Here is an 18,854-nt window from a genome sequence, read left to right on the forward strand (position 1 = left end):
GAGCACTCGGGGATAGCTCCCGGAGGCCAATACCGTCGAATTGCACAACGCTACCCCAAATTCCACCCAAGAAGGTCGATTTTAGCGCTAGTCGCCTCATCGGGGAGGAGTACAGAGTCGATTTTAAGAGCCCTTTAGGTCGACAGAACGGGGTTGGTTGTGTAGCTGCATTGCTTATGAAATCGACCTAACGCGGCTAAATTCGACCTAACCTCGTGGTGTAGACCAGGGCTCAGAGTGGGAGAATTGCAGAACTCTAATCCAGGAGAGCTAAAGGCATGAGGTTTGACACCTGAGACAGTGCACTCAGAGAGACCAGAAAGAGGATAATAGAGCTACAGGTAGCCCTGTGGCCATGACAACATAGATAGAGATACTTTTACAGTGACGTTCTGGTACTGATTGTAAATGCAATTAATTAATTTGTGAAGGAGAAAACTCAGTCTTCAGTCTACAAATCTAGCTGAACCCAACATAGAAACCTCCCCTCCCCCCCACCACACACGCACTGTTAGAAATGTGAGAAAACGAGGTGAGCACAGGAACAGTAATATATAGAAACAGCTATATAGAAATAATAGTTCTGAGCAATTTCTTTAGAAGTATACTTTGGGTGTTGCTATACAGAATAATAATATAAGGATGGGGAAATGTATGCTGAGATTCTGAGCTACACTGACTGGTAACTGGGGTCAAATAAACTGCTGGTGTAAGCAGGCAAACTGCCATTGATTTCACTGGAGTTGTACTTCAGCAGATAATTTAACCCTTTATGGCTTAGGTTGTAGAGAGGCAGAAAATCAAGCAAATCTGCTGAAAATAGTTAAATATCCAAGGGTCAGTCAAAGAAAAGTGGAATGATAATAAGGTTTAGTACAGGGGTGGGCAAACTACAGCCCAGGGGCCACATCCGGCCCTCAAGCTCCCGCCCGGGAGTGGGATCAGGGGCTTGCCCTGCTCTGTGAGGCTCCCAGAAGCAGTGGCATGTCCCCTCACTGGCTCCTACGCATAAGGGCAGCCAGGGGGCTCCGCGCACTGCCCCTGCAGCTCCCATTGGCTGGGAACTACAGCCAATAGGAGCTACAGGGGTAGTGCCTACAGATGGGGCAGTGCGCAGAGCCTCATGGCCGCATCTTTGTGTAGGAGCCGGAGTGGGGACATGCAGCTGCTTCGGGGAGCCGCTTGAGGTAAGCGCCCCCCAGAGCCTGCACCCCTGACCCCCTCCCATGCCCAATGCCTGCCCCAGCCCTGATCCCCCTCCTGCCCTCTGAACCTCTTGGTCCCAGCCTGGAGCACACTCCTGCACCCCCACCCCCCCACACACACCCCAACCCCCAATTTCGTGAGCATTCATGGCCCGCCGTACAATTTCCATACCCAGATGTGGCCCTCGGGCCAAAAGGTTTGCCCACCCCTGGTGTGGTAGAATAATGCAAAGGAAAAGATAACGTAAGTTATAGAAGGATACTAGGAAGGCAAAAAACTGGGAAGCGAAGAACACATTTCAGGTTGAAAAATGGGTAAGTTACGTTACATATAGGGAGATAAAGAGACAAGTAATATAAAAAGTTTATATAAATGTAAATGTCCATATAAAATGTAAAAAGGAGAAAAATTCTACAGAGGGATTTAATTAGGGTATTAAAAATGCAATGGTGCTATGCTGCTAGGTCTTTTGGATTTTTAATGGGACAGTATATTGTACTATGCATATCTGTTTTATCGGATGGAAATGTAATATGGATAAAATAAATATTTTATTAATAAAAACTTACAATTTATAGGGATTTTAATGTCAGGAATTACTACTTTTTAAAAAGGGAAAAATTTGTAATGATATAGTAGCTGAATGAAAATACATTAGTACCATTTTAAAAAGAGAGGCAATCCCATGGTGTTTTAATTATGGAGATGCTAATAGTGGCTCCATATTAATGCTGTGTCCTAGTTGTATAAACACGAACATCTGAAACTAGGTTCACAACATTTAATTGCTTGGATCTCAATCATGCAAAGACGTTGACTTAAATGGGATTACTCAGCATGTGAAGTTAAGCATGTGTGTAAATCTTTGTAGAATTGGGACCTTACTGTTAAGATACAAATGAATATTTTGGGGAATGTTTTTGTTTTTTAAACCAAGAAACTCATTTACTTAAGGGAAATTAAACAGTCCATTTTTTGAAATTTTTGCCCTGAGTCTCTTTAAGTCCCTAAATCTGAAAAGACTACTTTGCTTGGAGACTTTAAACTTTCACATGTTCTTCCATAATTTTCAGAATAATCTATTGCATTAGAGCTGTTTATAATATTAAAAAAAAAAGCAGCTATAATTTTTTTCTTTTTATTGTAAGTCAGGGAAGCTAATGAATAGTATGTCATTCATCAAAATTAGAGTACACAGCTTTATACATGATAGCATTTTCAAGAGGGGAGTAGAAGGGGATACATAAAATATATACTTGAAAAAAAATAGAACATGTTTTACAAATGCAAAATAGTCTGGCAAAATTTGAATGACAGGACAATGATTTCTGCTTCAAGTCCTAGTGATTACATTAACCACTCAAGCTTTGCTCTGGAGATTTCTGACCTCATGAGAACCCCCAAAAGATACCTTTATAATTTACTTCCTGTTTCTTCTGCGTGTGTCAACTTACCCGTATTCAAAACCCATTAGTCAAATGTGCTGCTCATGCAAACTGGGGGGCATTGAATGTATTCTGGGGAGGCATGAGAAGGCAGAATGGAGAGTGCTGGGCGCTGGTCATGTGCCCAGCTCTGAAGGCAGCACTGCTGTCAGCAGCAGCGCAAAAGTAAGGGTGGCATGGTATGATATTGGAGTACTTGTGGCACCTTAGAGACTAACCAATTTATTTGAGCATAAGCTTTCATGAGCTACAGCTCACTTCATCGGATGCATACTGTGGAAAGTGTAGAAGATCTTTTTATACACACAAAGCATGAAAAAATACCTCCCCCCACCCCACTCTCCTGCTGGTAATAGCTTATCTAAAGTGATCACTCTCCTTACAATGTGTATGATAATCAAGTTGGGCCATTTCCAGCACAAATCCAGGGTTTAACAAGAAAGTCTGAGGGGGGGCGAGGGGGTGGTATGATATGATATATATGGTATGATATTGCCACCCTTACTTCTGCACTGCTGCTGGCAGTGATGCTGTTTCCAGAGCTGGCCAGCCAGAGAGCTATGTACTATATACTGAAATGGCTCTGTTTGAATGAATGCTTTACTGTTTTTAATATTTAGTGAGAGTTGCATGTTGATGTTTTATTTTTTAATCACTAATTGTACTTGTACGGCAGGACGGGATGCATAAACTACTACAGACACAATGAAGGGAGTTGCGATCAAATAAGTTTGAGAACCCCAGTTCTAATACAACAGGTCTGCAGAAAATGGGGCTAAATATGTCTCTTTTAACAATTTACAAGTTTACATAGGAAGAAGAAAGAATTTAAAATAATATCAATATATTATTCATTTGCTTCTAATTACAGTCCGACATGTCACTCATTTCCAATTGGTTATAAACACGAATCTGATGGCTGTACCAGCAACTAGAAAAAAACCAACTCCCTTTTAGAGAGATTGGTTCAGTGTCTATACAATGAAAAAGCATGAATCATTCATTTGGTGAAACTGCTTCCGCTGGCCATGAAATTGTTAGGAGATTAGGTTAGAGACTCGCGCAATTAGCGTGGGATTGATGTTGGGCATGTGGTCTCGCTTCTGATCTTGGTACTGGCTGAATCGATTCTTTCCCTTAGCAATGGCGTTGCCTGTTGTGCATTTTTGAGAAGACGGCACGTGTTAGGCACGCTGCCGTTCACAGGGCCCGTCAGTGGTGGAATTGGTTTAGCAACGATTAGCCGTGAGTTTCCACAACTTGGCCTTAATTACGCTTATTTTATGGCGTTTAATAAAAGATACAAAGGCCTTTGGTGTACCTACACTTCCCATTATCAGGAGCATATGTGAATGAACAAAATCCAATCTTTCCACTGGGTTGGATTTTAAAAAAAAAGAGAGACGGTATCCTGAATCCATGGTACATCTGTGGTGATCTGCAATCACTGTGCAGATAGTGATTTTTTTTTAAAGCACCCTTCTCAGTAAGGTTTTAGTGTAATAATTTCAGTTGTTAAATGTACAGTACTCATCAGTCTCATAATATGAATTTACTCAGCCCTGGGCGAGATTTCTACATGCCCTTTATGGAGAGGTAGTATATGGGGTACTTCCAATCCCCAAAATGTCATGGTAAATACTTGTTTAATATTCTTGAACTGACATTTATATTTGTTCTTCTCTTAATCTTAGAAAAGGCAAATACTCGTTATCTACAGGCTCCAAAATCCTCCATTACGCTGTAAGACCTTTTCCCCGCACTAAATTGTGTTCTGGTTAGCTCACCAGTCATGATCATAGAATCATAGAATATCAGGGTTGGAAGGGACCTCAGGAAGTCATCTAGTCCAACCCCCTGCTCAAAGCAGGACCAATCCCCAATCAAATCATCCCAGCCAGGGCTTTGTCAAGCCTGACCTTAAAAACTTCCAAGGAAGGAGATTCTACCACCTCCCTAGGTAACGCATTCCAGTGTTTCACCACCCTCCTAGTGAAAAAGTTTTTCCTAATATCCAACCTAAACCTCCCCCACTGCAACTTGAGACCATTACTCCGTGTCCTGTCCTCTTCTACCACTGAGAATAGTCTAGAACCATCCTCTCTGGAACCACCTTTCAGGTAGTTGAAAGCAGCTATCAAATCCCCCCTCATTCTTCTCTTCTATAGACTAAACATTCCCAGTTCCCTCAGCCTCTCCTCATAAGTCATGTGTTCCAGACCCCTAATCATTTTTGTTGCCCTTCGCTGGACTCTCTCCAATTTATCCACATTCTGCTTGTAGTGTGGGGCCCAAAACTGGACACGGTACTCCAGATGAGGCCTCACCAATGTCGAATAGAGGGGAACGATCACGTCCCTCGATCTGCTCACTATGCCCCTACTTATACATCCCAAAATGCCATTGGCCTTCTTGGCAACAAGAGCACACTGCTGACTCATATCCAGCTTCTCGTCCACTGTAACCCCTAGGTCCTTTTCCGCAGAACTGCTGCCTAGCCATTCGGTCCCTAGTCTGTAGCGGTGTATTGGGTTCTTCCGTCCTAAGTGCAGGACCCTGCACTTATCCTTATTGAACCTCATCAGGTTTCTTTTGGCCCAATCCTCCAATTTGTCTAGGTCCCTCTGTATCCTATCCCTGCCCTCCAGCGTATCTACCACTCCTCCCAGTTTAGTATCATCCGCAAATTTGCTGAGAGTGCAAATCACACCATCCTCCAGATCATTTATGAAGATATTGAACAAAACCGGCCCCAGGACCGACCCCTGGGGCACTCCACTTGACACCGGCTGCCAACTAGACATGGAGCCATTGATCACTACCCGTTGAGCCCGACAATCTAGCCAACTTTCTACCCACCTTATAGTACATTCATCCAGCCCATACTTCTTTAACTTGCTGACAAGAATACTGTGGGAGACCGTGTCAAAAGCTTTGCTAAAGTCAAGAAACAATACATCCACTGCTTTCCCTTCATCCACAGAATCAGTAATCTCATCATAGAAGATGATTAGATTAGTCAGGCATGACCTACCCTTGGTGAATCCATGCTGACTGTTCCTGATCACTTTCCTCTCATGTAAGTGCTTCAGGATTGATTCCTTGAGGATCTGCTCCATGATTTTTCCGGGGACTGAGGTGAGGCTGACTGGCCTGTAGTTCCCAGGATCATCCTCCTTCCCTGTTTTAAAGATTGGCACTACATTAGCCTTTTTCCAGTCATCCGGGACTTCCCCCGTTCGCCACGAGTTTTCAAAGATAATGGCCAATGGCTCTGCAATCACAGCCGCCAATTCCTTTAGCACTCTCGGATGCAACTCGTCCGGCCCCATGGACTTGTGCACGTCCAGCTTTTCTAAATAGTCCCTAACCACCTCTTTCTCCACTGAGGGCTGGCCATCTACTCCCCATGTTGTGATGCCCAGCGCAGCAGTCTGGGAGCTGACCTTGTTAGTGAAAACAGAGGCAAAAAAAGCATTGAGTACATTAGCTTTTTCCACATCCTCTGTCACTAGGTTGCCTCCCTCATTCAGTAAGGGGCCCACACTTTCCTTGGCTTTCTTCTTGTTGCCAACATACCTGAAGAAACCCTTCTTGTTACTCTTGACATCTCTTGCTAGCTGCAGCTCCAGGTGCGATTTGGCCCTCCTGATTTCATTCCTACGTGCCCGAGCAATATTTTTATACTCATCCCTGGTCATATGTCCAACCTTCCACTTCTTGTAAGCTTCTTTTTTATGTTTAAGATCCGCTAGGATTTCACCGTTAAGCCAAGCTGGTCGCCTGCCATATTTACTATTCTGATGCATCTGCTTCAGCTGGTGCCTTATTGACAGTACTGGTACCACTGACACTCCTGCAGAAAGTGCTTCAGGCTTGAACTAGACACACTGGGTGGGATTTTCAAAAATGCTCAGCCTATTATCAGTCTATATTAAAATCCCATTGACTTCAATGGGGATAGTGTCAGGGCCAATGCTGAGCCTTTTGCAAATCCCATCTCTTGGGCCTGATTTTGATATCTCTCTCTCTCTCTCTCTCACTGGCTTCATACCGTTGCAATGCCATTGACTTCAGTGGATTTACCCACAATTTACACCAGTGTGAATGAGAGCAGAATCAGCCCCTTTATCTCTGTGGTATTCCCTCTTAACCTTCTCAGCTACTTAACCCGCGCTTCAAGCCATCCGGTGGAATGCGGGTCCGCTGCTCTATCTTGGCGTTTATCTATCCGCCACATATTCTTCTCCGCCGGAGAACTGGCAGGATTTGGCAGCCAGGGTGGGCGAGCAGCTGCGGAGATGGACAGGCCTGCTCCGGTGTCTCTCCCTGCGAGGGAGGGCACTGGTGCTGAACCAGCTAGTCCTGTTCACGCTCTGGCACCGGCTCAAGACCCTGAGCCCGACCCCGGGGGCTCCAGAGGATGGCGCTGGAGTTTTTCTGGCTGGGGCTGCACTGGATCTCTGCAGGGGTCCTGAGTCTTCCCCTGGAGGAGGGAGGACAGGTCCTGGTCTGCCTGCGCAGCCAGGTCCATGTATTCCGCCTCCAGGCCCTGCAGAGACTCCTTTATGGTGCAGGTAGTCCGGTGTGGAGCATGTTGGTGCATGCCTTCCTCCACCGCCTCTGAGGGCTCCGATATGGCCGGCAGCTCTTTTTTTCTCCACCCGAGGGGCCTTCCACAAGACTTCTCAGAGCTGCTGGCCTTCTACCAGGACCTCCTGCAGACCTGGAAGCTCTTTTCGGCGACCAGGTCCTTTGTGGGCACCGAGGGGGCAGACCTCCTCGCGGAGCCCCTGCTACCCAACCCCAATCTACGTGTGCAGGTGGCGGAGTCTCCCTCAGTGCGCTGGAGGTTGGTCCTGGCAGAAACCACCAGAGTTGGAGACCTCCTGGACTACAACAGGGGGGACTGGGTGGCTCCCCGTGTGCTTGGTTGACGCATGGGGCTCTCCACCCTTGCAACCCCCATGCACGTACTCCAGGAGGTGGCGGTCACCTTGTCACCCGTTTCTCTGGTCTTCCTGCGAGAGGGCGCTCCCTGCCCACCCCTGACCTCCAGCCCTCCGGACATTTTTCTTCAGCCCCGGTTCTGCAAGCCTCCCCCCCCAGCCTCCTCCTCCCACACGCCGAGCCAGCTGCACGTGCTGTAGCCAGTTCAGTTCCAAACCGCGCCTAGAGTCCATCTGTACACGCTCATGTTCCACACACTGCACTTCCTCACCCTCGCGTACTGCCCCGACACCAAATGGCAGGACTATCATCCACCTAAAGAGGGTTAGGAGCCCCGGTGGGCCAGCCTTTATTCCACCTTGGTCCCATGGCCCGCCGGGGACATCGGTCGGCGGCTCCTTCATGGAGCCATGAGCACGGGTGTGCACCTGGCACAGTTCACCCCTATACCCGAGGCCTGCCCCTTTTGCGGTGTGAGGGAGAACCTGGCACACACCTATCTTGCAGCCCCTATTCCGGCTCCTCCAGAACCTCTTGTTGAGGTTCTGGCTGCACTTTTCTCCTCACTTGTTCCTTTTTGCACACCCCACCCGTGGCCCCACGAAGTCGCGAAACCTCCTCGTCAACCTCCTCCTGGCCCTGGCTAAAGTCTCCATCTATAACACCAGGAGGAGGATGCTGGACGAGGGGGTGCTCTGCAACTGTGGCGCCTATTTCGTTCCTCCCTCGTCTCACGCATCCCAGCAGAGTTCCACTGGGCAGTGTCCGCTGGCTCCCTTGATAGCTTTGAGGAGCAGTGGGTGCTGTCTGGGGTTCTCTGCTCGGTATCCTCATCCAGTACCCTCATTTTGAACCTATGACCTTCACTCCGATCCCTGTTTTTCATTAGTTGGGTCCAGTGGTCCCTCCCGCTAGGCCCACCTCCCGGGTTTTCCAAAAAACAAAAAAACCCACCTTCTCAGCTACTAGATGAAGGAGTAACGTCTAGCTGTGACGTCCTGACCTTGCTGAAGTCAATAGGCATTTTGTCATTGACTTCAGTGGGACCAGGATTTTACCTTAGATTCTTTTGTAGCATAGGGAAGAAATACCACTTCTATGACCATTTTATAGAATTCACTTGGCCGGATCCTCATCCTTCTGCATTTACTTCTCTTTGTAAATTAAACAAATTAAAGATGAAGGGAAAAAAATTGAAAACTATCAAGCCAGTGGTAAAAGAACCCACGAACTGGAACAACATCATATGGGTTACAGACATAAAATGCTCAAGGAGAAAATAATCTTTTAGGGAAGAAATATCAGTAAGATAGTGGGGAAGAGAAGGGAATGGCAACTGAAACAATGGGACTATGAAATATTCTCCTTCCTGATTTCTGGTACAACAGTTGGCTGGCTTTATAACCACTTATTAGCTCCTTTGTGAGTATTGAGACCCCAGCAACACACTGTTTTTTCCCTGTGGTTTTTTTGTACTTACACTGCACCCCCTGCTGTCGCGTCCTTGACTACTGCTGCTAAGTCAATACCCTGTGCACAGAACACAGATATAGCAAGTTCCCAGAAGGGTCCCCAAATGCAGACTGCTGTGTGTGTGTGCACACTAACACTGTCTTCTTTTGCAGGTTACTATACAATTTCAGAAATAGAGTATGCTGATATGACAACAGATAGACAGAACATGCCTGGGCATGTTTATCAAGGGATTCAGTAGATCTAAACAATATGTGTTTTTGACTTTTTCCTGTATTTCATATCATTATTCAGATATGCCTATTCAATATAGGGCAAATTCAGGGATTGATTTAAATGTGTACAATCCTATTTTTATAGCATAGTTACTGTGGTGCTCACATCTATTGCTACCATTCAGTACAGAGAAGGTAAGTGCATATGGACTCTTCCAATTAATTCAAAAAGCTGCACAGGGAAATAGTTAGAACTGATGATGTGCAAGGAATTAGTAACTTGCTACCTGTGAGCCATATTTGGCCCTGATTTGCACCTCAGCAGCCCCACTTATTCCAATACATTAGGGCTGAATTTGTTCCTGCAATTTCATAGAATCGTACATTAGCGCTCGAGAAGTCATCGAGTTCAACTTGCTGTGCTGAGGTGGGACCAATTGAACCTAGAGCAGTGGTTCTCAAACTTTTTTTCCACTGACCACTTGAAAATTGCTGAGAGTCTCGGCGGACCACTGCAATGATCTTTCCAAATGCTGTTTGTACCGTTAGTTAACTATTGTAAAGCGCTTTGGATAAAAGCGCTATATTAAAAAAAAAACCTTTATAATAATTAACGTTTTTTTTGTTCTACAAATAAAAGCACACAACTCATATTTTAATATCGGTAGTCTTACCTTTCTAATGGGATGGATGTGCCCTCTCTCCCCCACCGCGGTAGCCCCTGAGCTGGGAAGGAGGGGGGGTCTCTCCCTCGCTCCCCTGCCACAGAGCTGAGCCTGGGCAGGAGGGCCATCTTTCCGTGGCAGCCACAGCCCTGGAGCTGGGGAAAGTCGCCTCTTTCTCTGGCCACTGCAGCCCTGCACGTTCCAAATTCCCTCCACCCCGTCTTCTAACCCCACTGCCTCCTCCTGCCTACCCTCTGTTCTCCCCCGCCAAGGCCACCGCCTCACCTTACATGTGCGTCTTCTCCAGGGTCCAGGCACCTAATTAGCGGCCCTTCATTCTCTCGTGTGCAGCCGCCCAGGTGCGCACCTTAGAGGAAACTATCCGCGGACCGTTGGAATGGAGCTGTCGGACCACTGGTTGTCCGCGGACCACAGTTTGAGAACCTCTGATCTAGACCATCCTTGTCAGCTGTTTGTCCAGCCTGCTCTTAAAAACCTCCAGTGATGGGGATTCCACAACCTCCCTTGGCAGCCTATTCCAGAGCTTAACTACTCTTACAGTTAGAAAGTTTTTCCTAATATCTAACTTAAATCTGTCTCTTGCTCCAGATTAAGCCTTTTGCTTTGCAGCAAGGGAGATTTAGGTTAGATATTAGGAAAACCTTTCTAAGGGCATGTCTATATTACAAACTTCTGATGATGCAGGTTACGTGGGCATAAAGCCGCTGCAGTTAGTCTAGTGTGTGTGGGTACTTGGCTCCTTGCGTCGGTGCTGTGCATACTCAATAGGAGTTCTTGTGTCAGTGCACAGTGAGGTGCACCATGGGTAAGTATCCCAGTGTGTAACTCGCCATTGTCTTTTGGGAAGTTTTGGCAATGCAGGGTGGGGCAGAAATGAGCCACATCTGGGAGACTGGCTCTGCGGGGTCAAGTTCCCATCATGCAACTTTCTCTGTCCCATAATGCCATGCCTATCCCATACATTTTATGCTTATTTTTAAAATCCCAGTAACCTGCAGGGGATTTGTTGCTGTCCACCAGCTCTGACAGAAGTATGGAGCTTACACAGCTCTGCACGATTGTCAAGAGTGTTGCAAGCACAGAATGCATGGTCCTCTGGATTTGCAGAGCTGCAACAAGAGCCGGCACAATTTCCTAGAGGACAGACTGCTGTGGGAAATAGCGAGAAGAACCAATTCAGGATTGTTTGTGCCCACAATGGTAAATAGCTTGAGAACCTCTGAGCTAGAGCAGTTTTTTCTCAGCCTTTTCAGGCTGGTGACCCCTAACAGTAAGGATTATAGTACTGCACACAAAGAAAATGATACTTAGTAATGATAACTCAGTTGCCTGCATACTGTATTGGTGATGGAACAGATTGATATTTGGATCAGTCACTCAGATGCTATCGTCGTGGGAGGGGGATCCTATAAAGCAGACTAGATAGCTTTTATGACAACTCGCGGGAAATGAAGCAACATATTTTGAACTAGTACCTTTCATATAAGGATCACAATTTTGCTCTTCTTATCACCAAGAGGGTTTAGATACAATCAGTATTATTATATCTATTTTAAAGATGGGTAAAGTGAAGCATAGAGAATTTAGTGATATGTCCAAAGTCACTCGGCAAATAAATGGCAGAATTGGGAAGAAAATCCAGGAGTGCTGACTCCTGGTCTCATTCTTACCTCTAGCGCTGGCTCTTTCATCACAAGTATGTTGTTATGACTGTATTCGATTGGTTTCCAAATTACAAGTACCTCTAATCTGTATAATCTGATTTGCACTACATATCTTCAGAGCACCAAGGTACCTACTGTAACAGATCATAAATCTTAGTATTAGATAGTCAATCTTTAAATCTGGCCTTTTTTTTTTTTTTTTATAAAGCTGGTTACACTCCTTCAGGACATTAAAAACAAATTGAAGCATGGCAGTGACAATGAATGTTTTTTACACAGTATGCAAAAAGAAAAAGAGGAAGGGGACCATCAATCAAAATTTAATCGAGAGAATTAGACCAAAAGCATTATGCTAAATAATGTTCCTAAACTGGCTTTTGTGTAGGATGACATGCCAGAAAACATTCACTACCCAAAGCAGTGACTGAAGTTAAATACATATTTTTTTACATAAACTGTCACAACAATGCCTTTTGGTTCAGTCAGAAGAAGGAATGAATTTTAGTCTGACAATATAAGTGTACATTTCTATTTTCTAAAATACACAATTCTATAACAAAGTTCTGTGGCAGAGTTAGATTTGATGGTAGACATTTTGGATACCCTTGCCTCCTTTATATTAAAGATCCTTACAAATGAATCACAAATTGAAAAAGACAATTTTGACGGGGGGCTTCCTTTCTTCCTTCCCTTTGTGTGGCAGTGTAATGACTAACCACAATACTACAAATGGTTTTCCTCCCTTTACATTTCCCCCTCTTTAAATACAGTCTTCTTGTTCACTCTTTAAACATAATGAGCCAAATTCATCCCTAGCATACCTACTGAGTTTGTGGTGTTGCCCCAGGAATTAATTTGCTCCAGTTTACTCAGGCTAAACAAACAGTATTCACTTAACTTGTCCCTGTAAGTGATGTTCTCATGTCTGTTTGAACTGTGATATTTCTACTGGACATTCACAGAAATAAATAATTCCTCCTGGAAAACAAATGTCTTAAATAAAATAAGCCTTTCCTTTGGAACTGCATAGACATTCTTCTTATGCTTGATCTGCCTATCTGGTGTAACTAAGCAATACTGTATTCTTCAGCTGCTCCGAGATGGATCAGTACCACCAGTGGCTAAGTAGGTCCATGGTGTTAAATATTCAAAACATCTCATGTGCACTCAGAACTCAATTTAATACTAAGGTCTGTGTAATTTGGAAAATATACTCTCTATATCACTGATGTAATTGCATTCCTTTTAGACTTTAACTTTAGAATTGGTTTGTAAGGTTTTCACAAAATGGACTGTTTTCACTTTGAGTTATGAATTTGAGAGGTGGAAATGGCAGATAGAAAGATGAATAGCACCGTACTGAGGGCTTTTTAGAAACATTCCAAGCTTTGTTTACAATGATTTATATACTGAATCTTAAACCAATGTCTGAATACATATGCACTATCAAATACATATTTTTATCTTTTCTTTTAGCAATGGTGTAATAAAAAAGTGTTAATTTAAATTAAAGTCAATGAATCATGATTGTTTTCCTGTATATTAATCAACATGTCCTGCTTTAAATGAATTTTTGACATTATCCTATGTTATCCTGGTCATACTAAATAATAAAGATCAGTCATTAGAAGTGGCCAAACTATTCATTATAGTAGTATTCTATATAAATGTAGGCCATTTTTATGTAGGAAATTGGTCACGAAACAATCCTGATTTTCTTGTAGTGTATGCATTGATCTTAAGTATTTGCTGAATAATTTCATTGACTATTTTGCAGCCTACACAGTATTTACAAACTGCTCACTTTAATTATATGCTGTTTGCTGTTTGTATTTTGTGGTCAGTCACTTAAGTCACATGTTATTGTTTTCGCTCTTTGATTGTATGGCCAATACGTTTTAAATAGTAGAATAGCAAATAATGAATATCACACCTCTGGTATGAATTTTTGGATGAGTAAGCACTTGTGCCAAAGCTTATGGAGCTTTCAGGGTTTGGAAACATTTTAACTGATAACAAGTAGTTGGTCAAATATTTGCCCTGATTCAGCAAACTCTTTAAATTTCATTGAAGTTGAGCATGTAATTAAGTGATTGGCTGAATTGGGGCTCTTATTAATAATATAACCCCATGAATCTGATCAGTTTTTTAAAAATAATGTCCAGCCAGCTCTTTCACTTTTGTACAGTGGTTTTCATCTTCAAAGCATTCTAAAAACAGCAATGAATCTTCAAAAAAAAACCCTACTAATTATTAACTGAAGAAGAGGCCCACATTCTCCTCTGTTACATCAGTTTAACTGTGTGAAGTCATATGGTTTGCTCCAGAGCGTGGTCCAGAGAGTTGGTGACTTGCCTAAGTGCACAGTTAGAGGCATGATTAGAATGCAGACGCTCCTGATTCCTGTTCTGTGGCCAGACTATGCATTTCTGTCATGCATTTTTCCCATAGAAGGTTGTTTTGGGGGCCTGATGCGTTTGTAGGAAGGGGGCTATATGAGGTACACAGAGAACTCCAAATGGAGTACTATTTTGATTTGTCTTTTTGTTCCTTCTTTTTGGTTCCAGTGAAATGAAGCAGAAACTTGACGAAGAGGGTAACAAGTGCAGCATCCTTTCTAAGCAGCAGAAGTTTAATGAGCACTGTTGCATTCGCTGTTGCTCTCCTTTTACATTTCTCATCAATAGCAAGCGGCAGTGCCAAGACTGCAAATACAACATCTGCAAGAACTGCAGCTCCTATCAGAAGAAGGACAAGGCATGGCTCTGCAATGTCTGCCAGCAGGCTAGGTAGGTGCATATTGTACCATTGCCAGGTAAAGAACAGCTGGACTGAAACCTTGACTTGACCTTTCCTCCTATTCCCTCTCTTTGTCAGCAGTTAACAGTGATGCGGTGAAAGACCTAAGAGACAGAATACTCTGGAGTGTCTAGAAGTTGTTATTAAGGATTCCTTTGGGCCAGGAATGTTTTATTCTAAATCTGCTTTGCTGGATTGATAAACCAAAAAGCACTAATTGGATTTAGTTTGCATAAGGGGTGTGATCGTTAAGTATCTAGATTACTAACGTAAGCACCGATGGTTATAAGGTGGCCAGCCATTTTGCAGCAATCACTTGAGAATAAGGCAGGGAGGGTGAAGAAGGGTCTCTCTCTCAGTAGATTATCCTGCAGTGAATTTGTCTGGAATGCTTTTCTAAATGACAGACTTTCCGTAGAACACTAAAAGCTTCAAAAATACACTCCAAACAATACTGTCATTTTCACAACTGGGACTAGTTCAAAAAATGCTGCCTAATGGAACCTTGGCTAGAATTGCTTCCCCACCCCTTGGGCCTGAGATAACCCACCCTTTTAAGAACACATGAAAAAAACCAGTAAAAAGAGCCAGCCCACATAAAACAGCTCTTCGGGGGCAATCTTCCTGGCAGACATTTGGTCTTGCATGGTTCCATTTCAATTATGGTAGTTTAACTAAAACAAACTTGGCCCAGGGTGGCCAGGTAATCTCAGTCCTCCTCTCTACTGGTGGGGAAAAGGATAAAGGAGACCACCCTGATCCATTTTCCAGGGTCCAATCCACTCCTGTCTAAGAGGAAGCACTGCTGTTTCTTATCAGGAGCTCTAGTGGGTTTTAGCTCACAAAAGCTTATGCCCAAATGAATTTGTTAGTCTCTAAGGTGCCACAAATACTCCTCATTCTTTTTGTTAGATATTAATAGCATCCCATGAACCACAGTTGTCAGCTCCACCATTTGCCTAGTTGCTTGGTCAGGTTCTGGTGCCCCGATGCAGCATGAAATACCCTTCTCTGCCTCCCTACAGCACAAAAAAGGGGAGCAGCAGGGGCATAGGGAGAAGAGGAAGCAGCAGCCCCCCACATCACATTGAAGTCAGCATTTATATCAGTGCAACCCCATTGGCCTTGATTCTGAACTTATTTACAACCGTGTAGATCAGGAGTAATTCCAGTGAATTAAATAGGGTTGCACTAGTGTAAGTGAGATCAAATCAGGCACATTGTATTCCACGTAATATAAAAGCTGATCATAATATTGCTTGGTGGCCGTGTCATCTCTTTAACAGCTAGCAAATGCATTTGCCTACCTTCCGATGTTGGTGATCAGTCCTGAAAGAAGGTGTTGGTTTTTTAAATGGTGTGGGGTTTTCAGCTCCCCCGGCTTCCTCCACAGGGGACCCAGAGCCCCCTAAACTGCAGGAGGCACCCCCGGCCCTTGGGCGGACTTGCCCGGAGTCGCTCAGTCCACCTCCACCCCGCCGCCAGCCCGCAGAACCACCCAAAACCCTCCAGCGGCCACCCAGGTAAGGCCTGGTCTGGCCTGTCCGGCCAGCGTAGACATACCAAGCTAGCTTTGATCTAGCTAGCTTGAATAGCAATAGCAGTGAAGCCATGGAAGACACATGGGCTAGCTGCTCAAATACATACTCAGGTTCAGGGGCTGCCACCTCTGCTGGGCTGCTTCATTGCCATTGTTGTTTGAGCTAGCTAGATCAAAGCCAACTCAGGTGTTCCTATACATGCCATCTCTGATTGCGGGGTAGACCTATCCTAAGTCTCTTCCTGATGAATGTAGCAAATAAGGAATTCTTAGGCTACTGTGCTACCATGTCACCTCACATTTTTATAGAGGCTAAATTTTAAAAAATGAATACTGCGGTAGTTCCCTCTGATCACTTTTCTCCAGCAGGTACCTTAAACTGTTAATCAGTGCGGTGATCATCTACTGTGGATTAAGGTTATGTTCCTGCAGGTTAAAAACATACAGAGGAAACTAATAAAAGATCATTAGTGTGGTTAGTTCAACAGGATATTTGGTTATTATCTAATACAAAGCAAGAATATAGAATAGCTCTTCGGTCTGTCTACCTGCATTTTGTCCCTTTGTACTCAGACTATGTTAAGTAAAGAGGAGGATTTTGTGGGTAGTGTAGATAGCTATGGAGTAGATGCAATAAAACACGAGCAAATAAAAAAATAACTGCCTTTTTGTTAAGGGTTATTTTAGCTAGAGAGAATGGAATGCTGCTGCTGTGTTCTAAAGTTTAGTTTCAAAAGCTTAAACCTTATGAAATCTGTCTAATTTCAAACTTGAACCTAGGAATTAGGTTTCATCAAAATCTGGTCTTTGACTTTTTGTTGAATGTTAAAACCAAATTTTTGACAGTTTTGAATAGGAATGATGTATTTTGTGCTTTTAATGGGGTTTTCTGTTAATACTTCTGTATCTATTGGTCATATCCCTATTCCCAACTTTCAATGTGGACAGAATCAAGTAATGTCATGAACCCATGTAGAAACATTTTTTCGCTTTGCGAAACTTCAGTGATGAAACACCCAAAATTCACAAAACGATGGGCAATATATTACAGAACAGAGTTCTCCTGTCTGCAGTCCAGACGGGTTCAGACAAATATAAAACTCTAAACTCAGTAGGCATAAAATTATATGAATTGAAACTGCTAAAAAAGTGTAACAAAAATCAAAGTGAAGCTCAGCTTGACAGCCATATATAGCTAACAGCTGTCAACTGAAAGGTTTTGACACAAATTGCATGAAGCACGCAGCGAAGTGGTGCAAAAGGCACCAAAAATACTGCTTTGTATTTCAAAGTATCCTGCAAAATTTTAAAAACTCTTGTGTATAGAAATATAGATCTATAGAGATGTTTTATATAGACTAGGTACAGCTGTATTAAATGTTGCTGACCAGATATCTAGAATACCTGTTTTTTAGTTTGTTTATTTATTAGTAGCATTCTGTGAAGTGTTTATTTTTTACTGACAATTTATATTTACATCTACTGTCTCAAGGGGACAGAAATGCCCAACATCAGCAGCTAGCTCATGGATCTCAATATCATGTGATGCTGGCTCTGAGATTGGTAGCACTGATGTTGCAAGAAGATCTATAAAATAACCAGGAGACTCCTCCCCTTTTATGCACAGATACATCATAACTGAAAGACTTTTTGCACTTTCAGCCTCTTTTTTATACTTTTTACTTTTAAAGGTAATGGGGATCAAAGGCCTTGCTTATGCAAGATGCTTCAAAATTCTGGGATTGTGGCTTCAGGCATAGCCCTCAGTTAGTGATGATGCCGAAATGGCAATAAACTAGGAGGAACTATGAATCAGAGACGCAGCTCCGAGCTACTTCCTCTTCGCCTCTTGGGACAGTAATTTACTGCCAGCCTACAATAATAGATTACTGGCTCAACTACTTTGATCAAGGCTATGATTGGTCTTCACCCCACCTTGCCAATCTGTTTTGAGGAGGGAGAAAATAGAAGCTAGTATGGTTACTTGACTATGCGTCTGCATTGTTGCGTAGGGATGTGAAAGGAGTTCTTACTCCCCCTTATTCCTGTGTGAGCATTTTTAATCCAAATCACAGCCTAGCTGTATAATGAAATATCTCTGTTCATTCTTCTGAAGCTCTGCAATAATTTGAGTGGATTCATTACACACACCTGCTGATTATTTTATTGTATGGTTCATTTATTTGTTGTACCTTTACCTCAGGAATAAAACTGAGGCCTAGCCTCCCGGAATCACAAGAGTAGTACCACTGAAGTTGACAGGGCTACTCATGTGGATAAGGGTTGCGGGGTTGGTCTCTTGTTTAACTCTGCTGAAATTAAGCTGTTAACGTACCATGGATTTTTGAGGGGTTTTAAATTATTATTTTTAATGTTGTTGTTGACATGTTATGAAAACGTATTTGAGACATATAAATTAATAGATTTATTGGGGCTCTGTTAAGGATAACAAATTGATTTCTCCAAATTAGACAGGATAGTTTTAGGGTTTTTTCCCAGGTGTGTAGAAATCTCAACTGACACATTTTCAGAAGCTGTGAGCATAGAAAACAGAATGAGCGACTTTCACTTAAGATTTTTTTATCATAAGAATACATTTTTTTTTCAGTTTTTGAAGGTGACTTCATTACTTCAATCTCCACTAATGTCAAACTGGCACCTTTCTTGAATAACCTACCATGAGAACAGGCAATGATGCCAACTGGCCCTGCCATTGCACCTCTCTTCTGCCCTGTAAGGACCATCTCTAGAGATGAGACGTTTCCATGCTCATTCAACCCTTGACTTCTCTCTTGAGGCTGCCGGTGGAGGTGCAGTCAGTGCCAGTTGTTTTTGTGAAGTGGACACCATTCTGCTAGGATCTGGTCTGAGACCAT

At 43.4% G+C, this 18,854-nt stretch overlaps 1 protein-coding gene across 5 annotated transcripts in view; it reads left to right on the forward strand.

Moving 5' to 3' along the window:
• MYRIP (myosin VIIA and Rab interacting protein) overlaps positions 1-18,854 on the forward strand; it is a 364,430-nt gene that overhangs the window by 157,751 nt on the left and 187,825 nt on the right. For all 5 annotated transcript variants that reach the window (XM_074945499.1, XM_074945498.1, XM_074945502.1 and 2 more), the window contains exon 3: positions 14,207-14,428. In XM_074945499.1, the coding sequence (XP_074801600.1) occupies positions 14,207-14,428 (222 nt within the window). The remainder of the gene's footprint in view (positions 1-14,206; positions 14,429-18,854) is intronic.

Source organism: Natator depressus, chromosome 2, assembly GCF_965152275.1.
Source record: "Natator depressus isolate rNatDep1 chromosome 2, rNatDep2.hap1, whole genome shotgun sequence".
Taxonomy (NCBI): Eukaryota; Metazoa; Chordata; order Testudines; family Cheloniidae; genus Natator; species Natator depressus.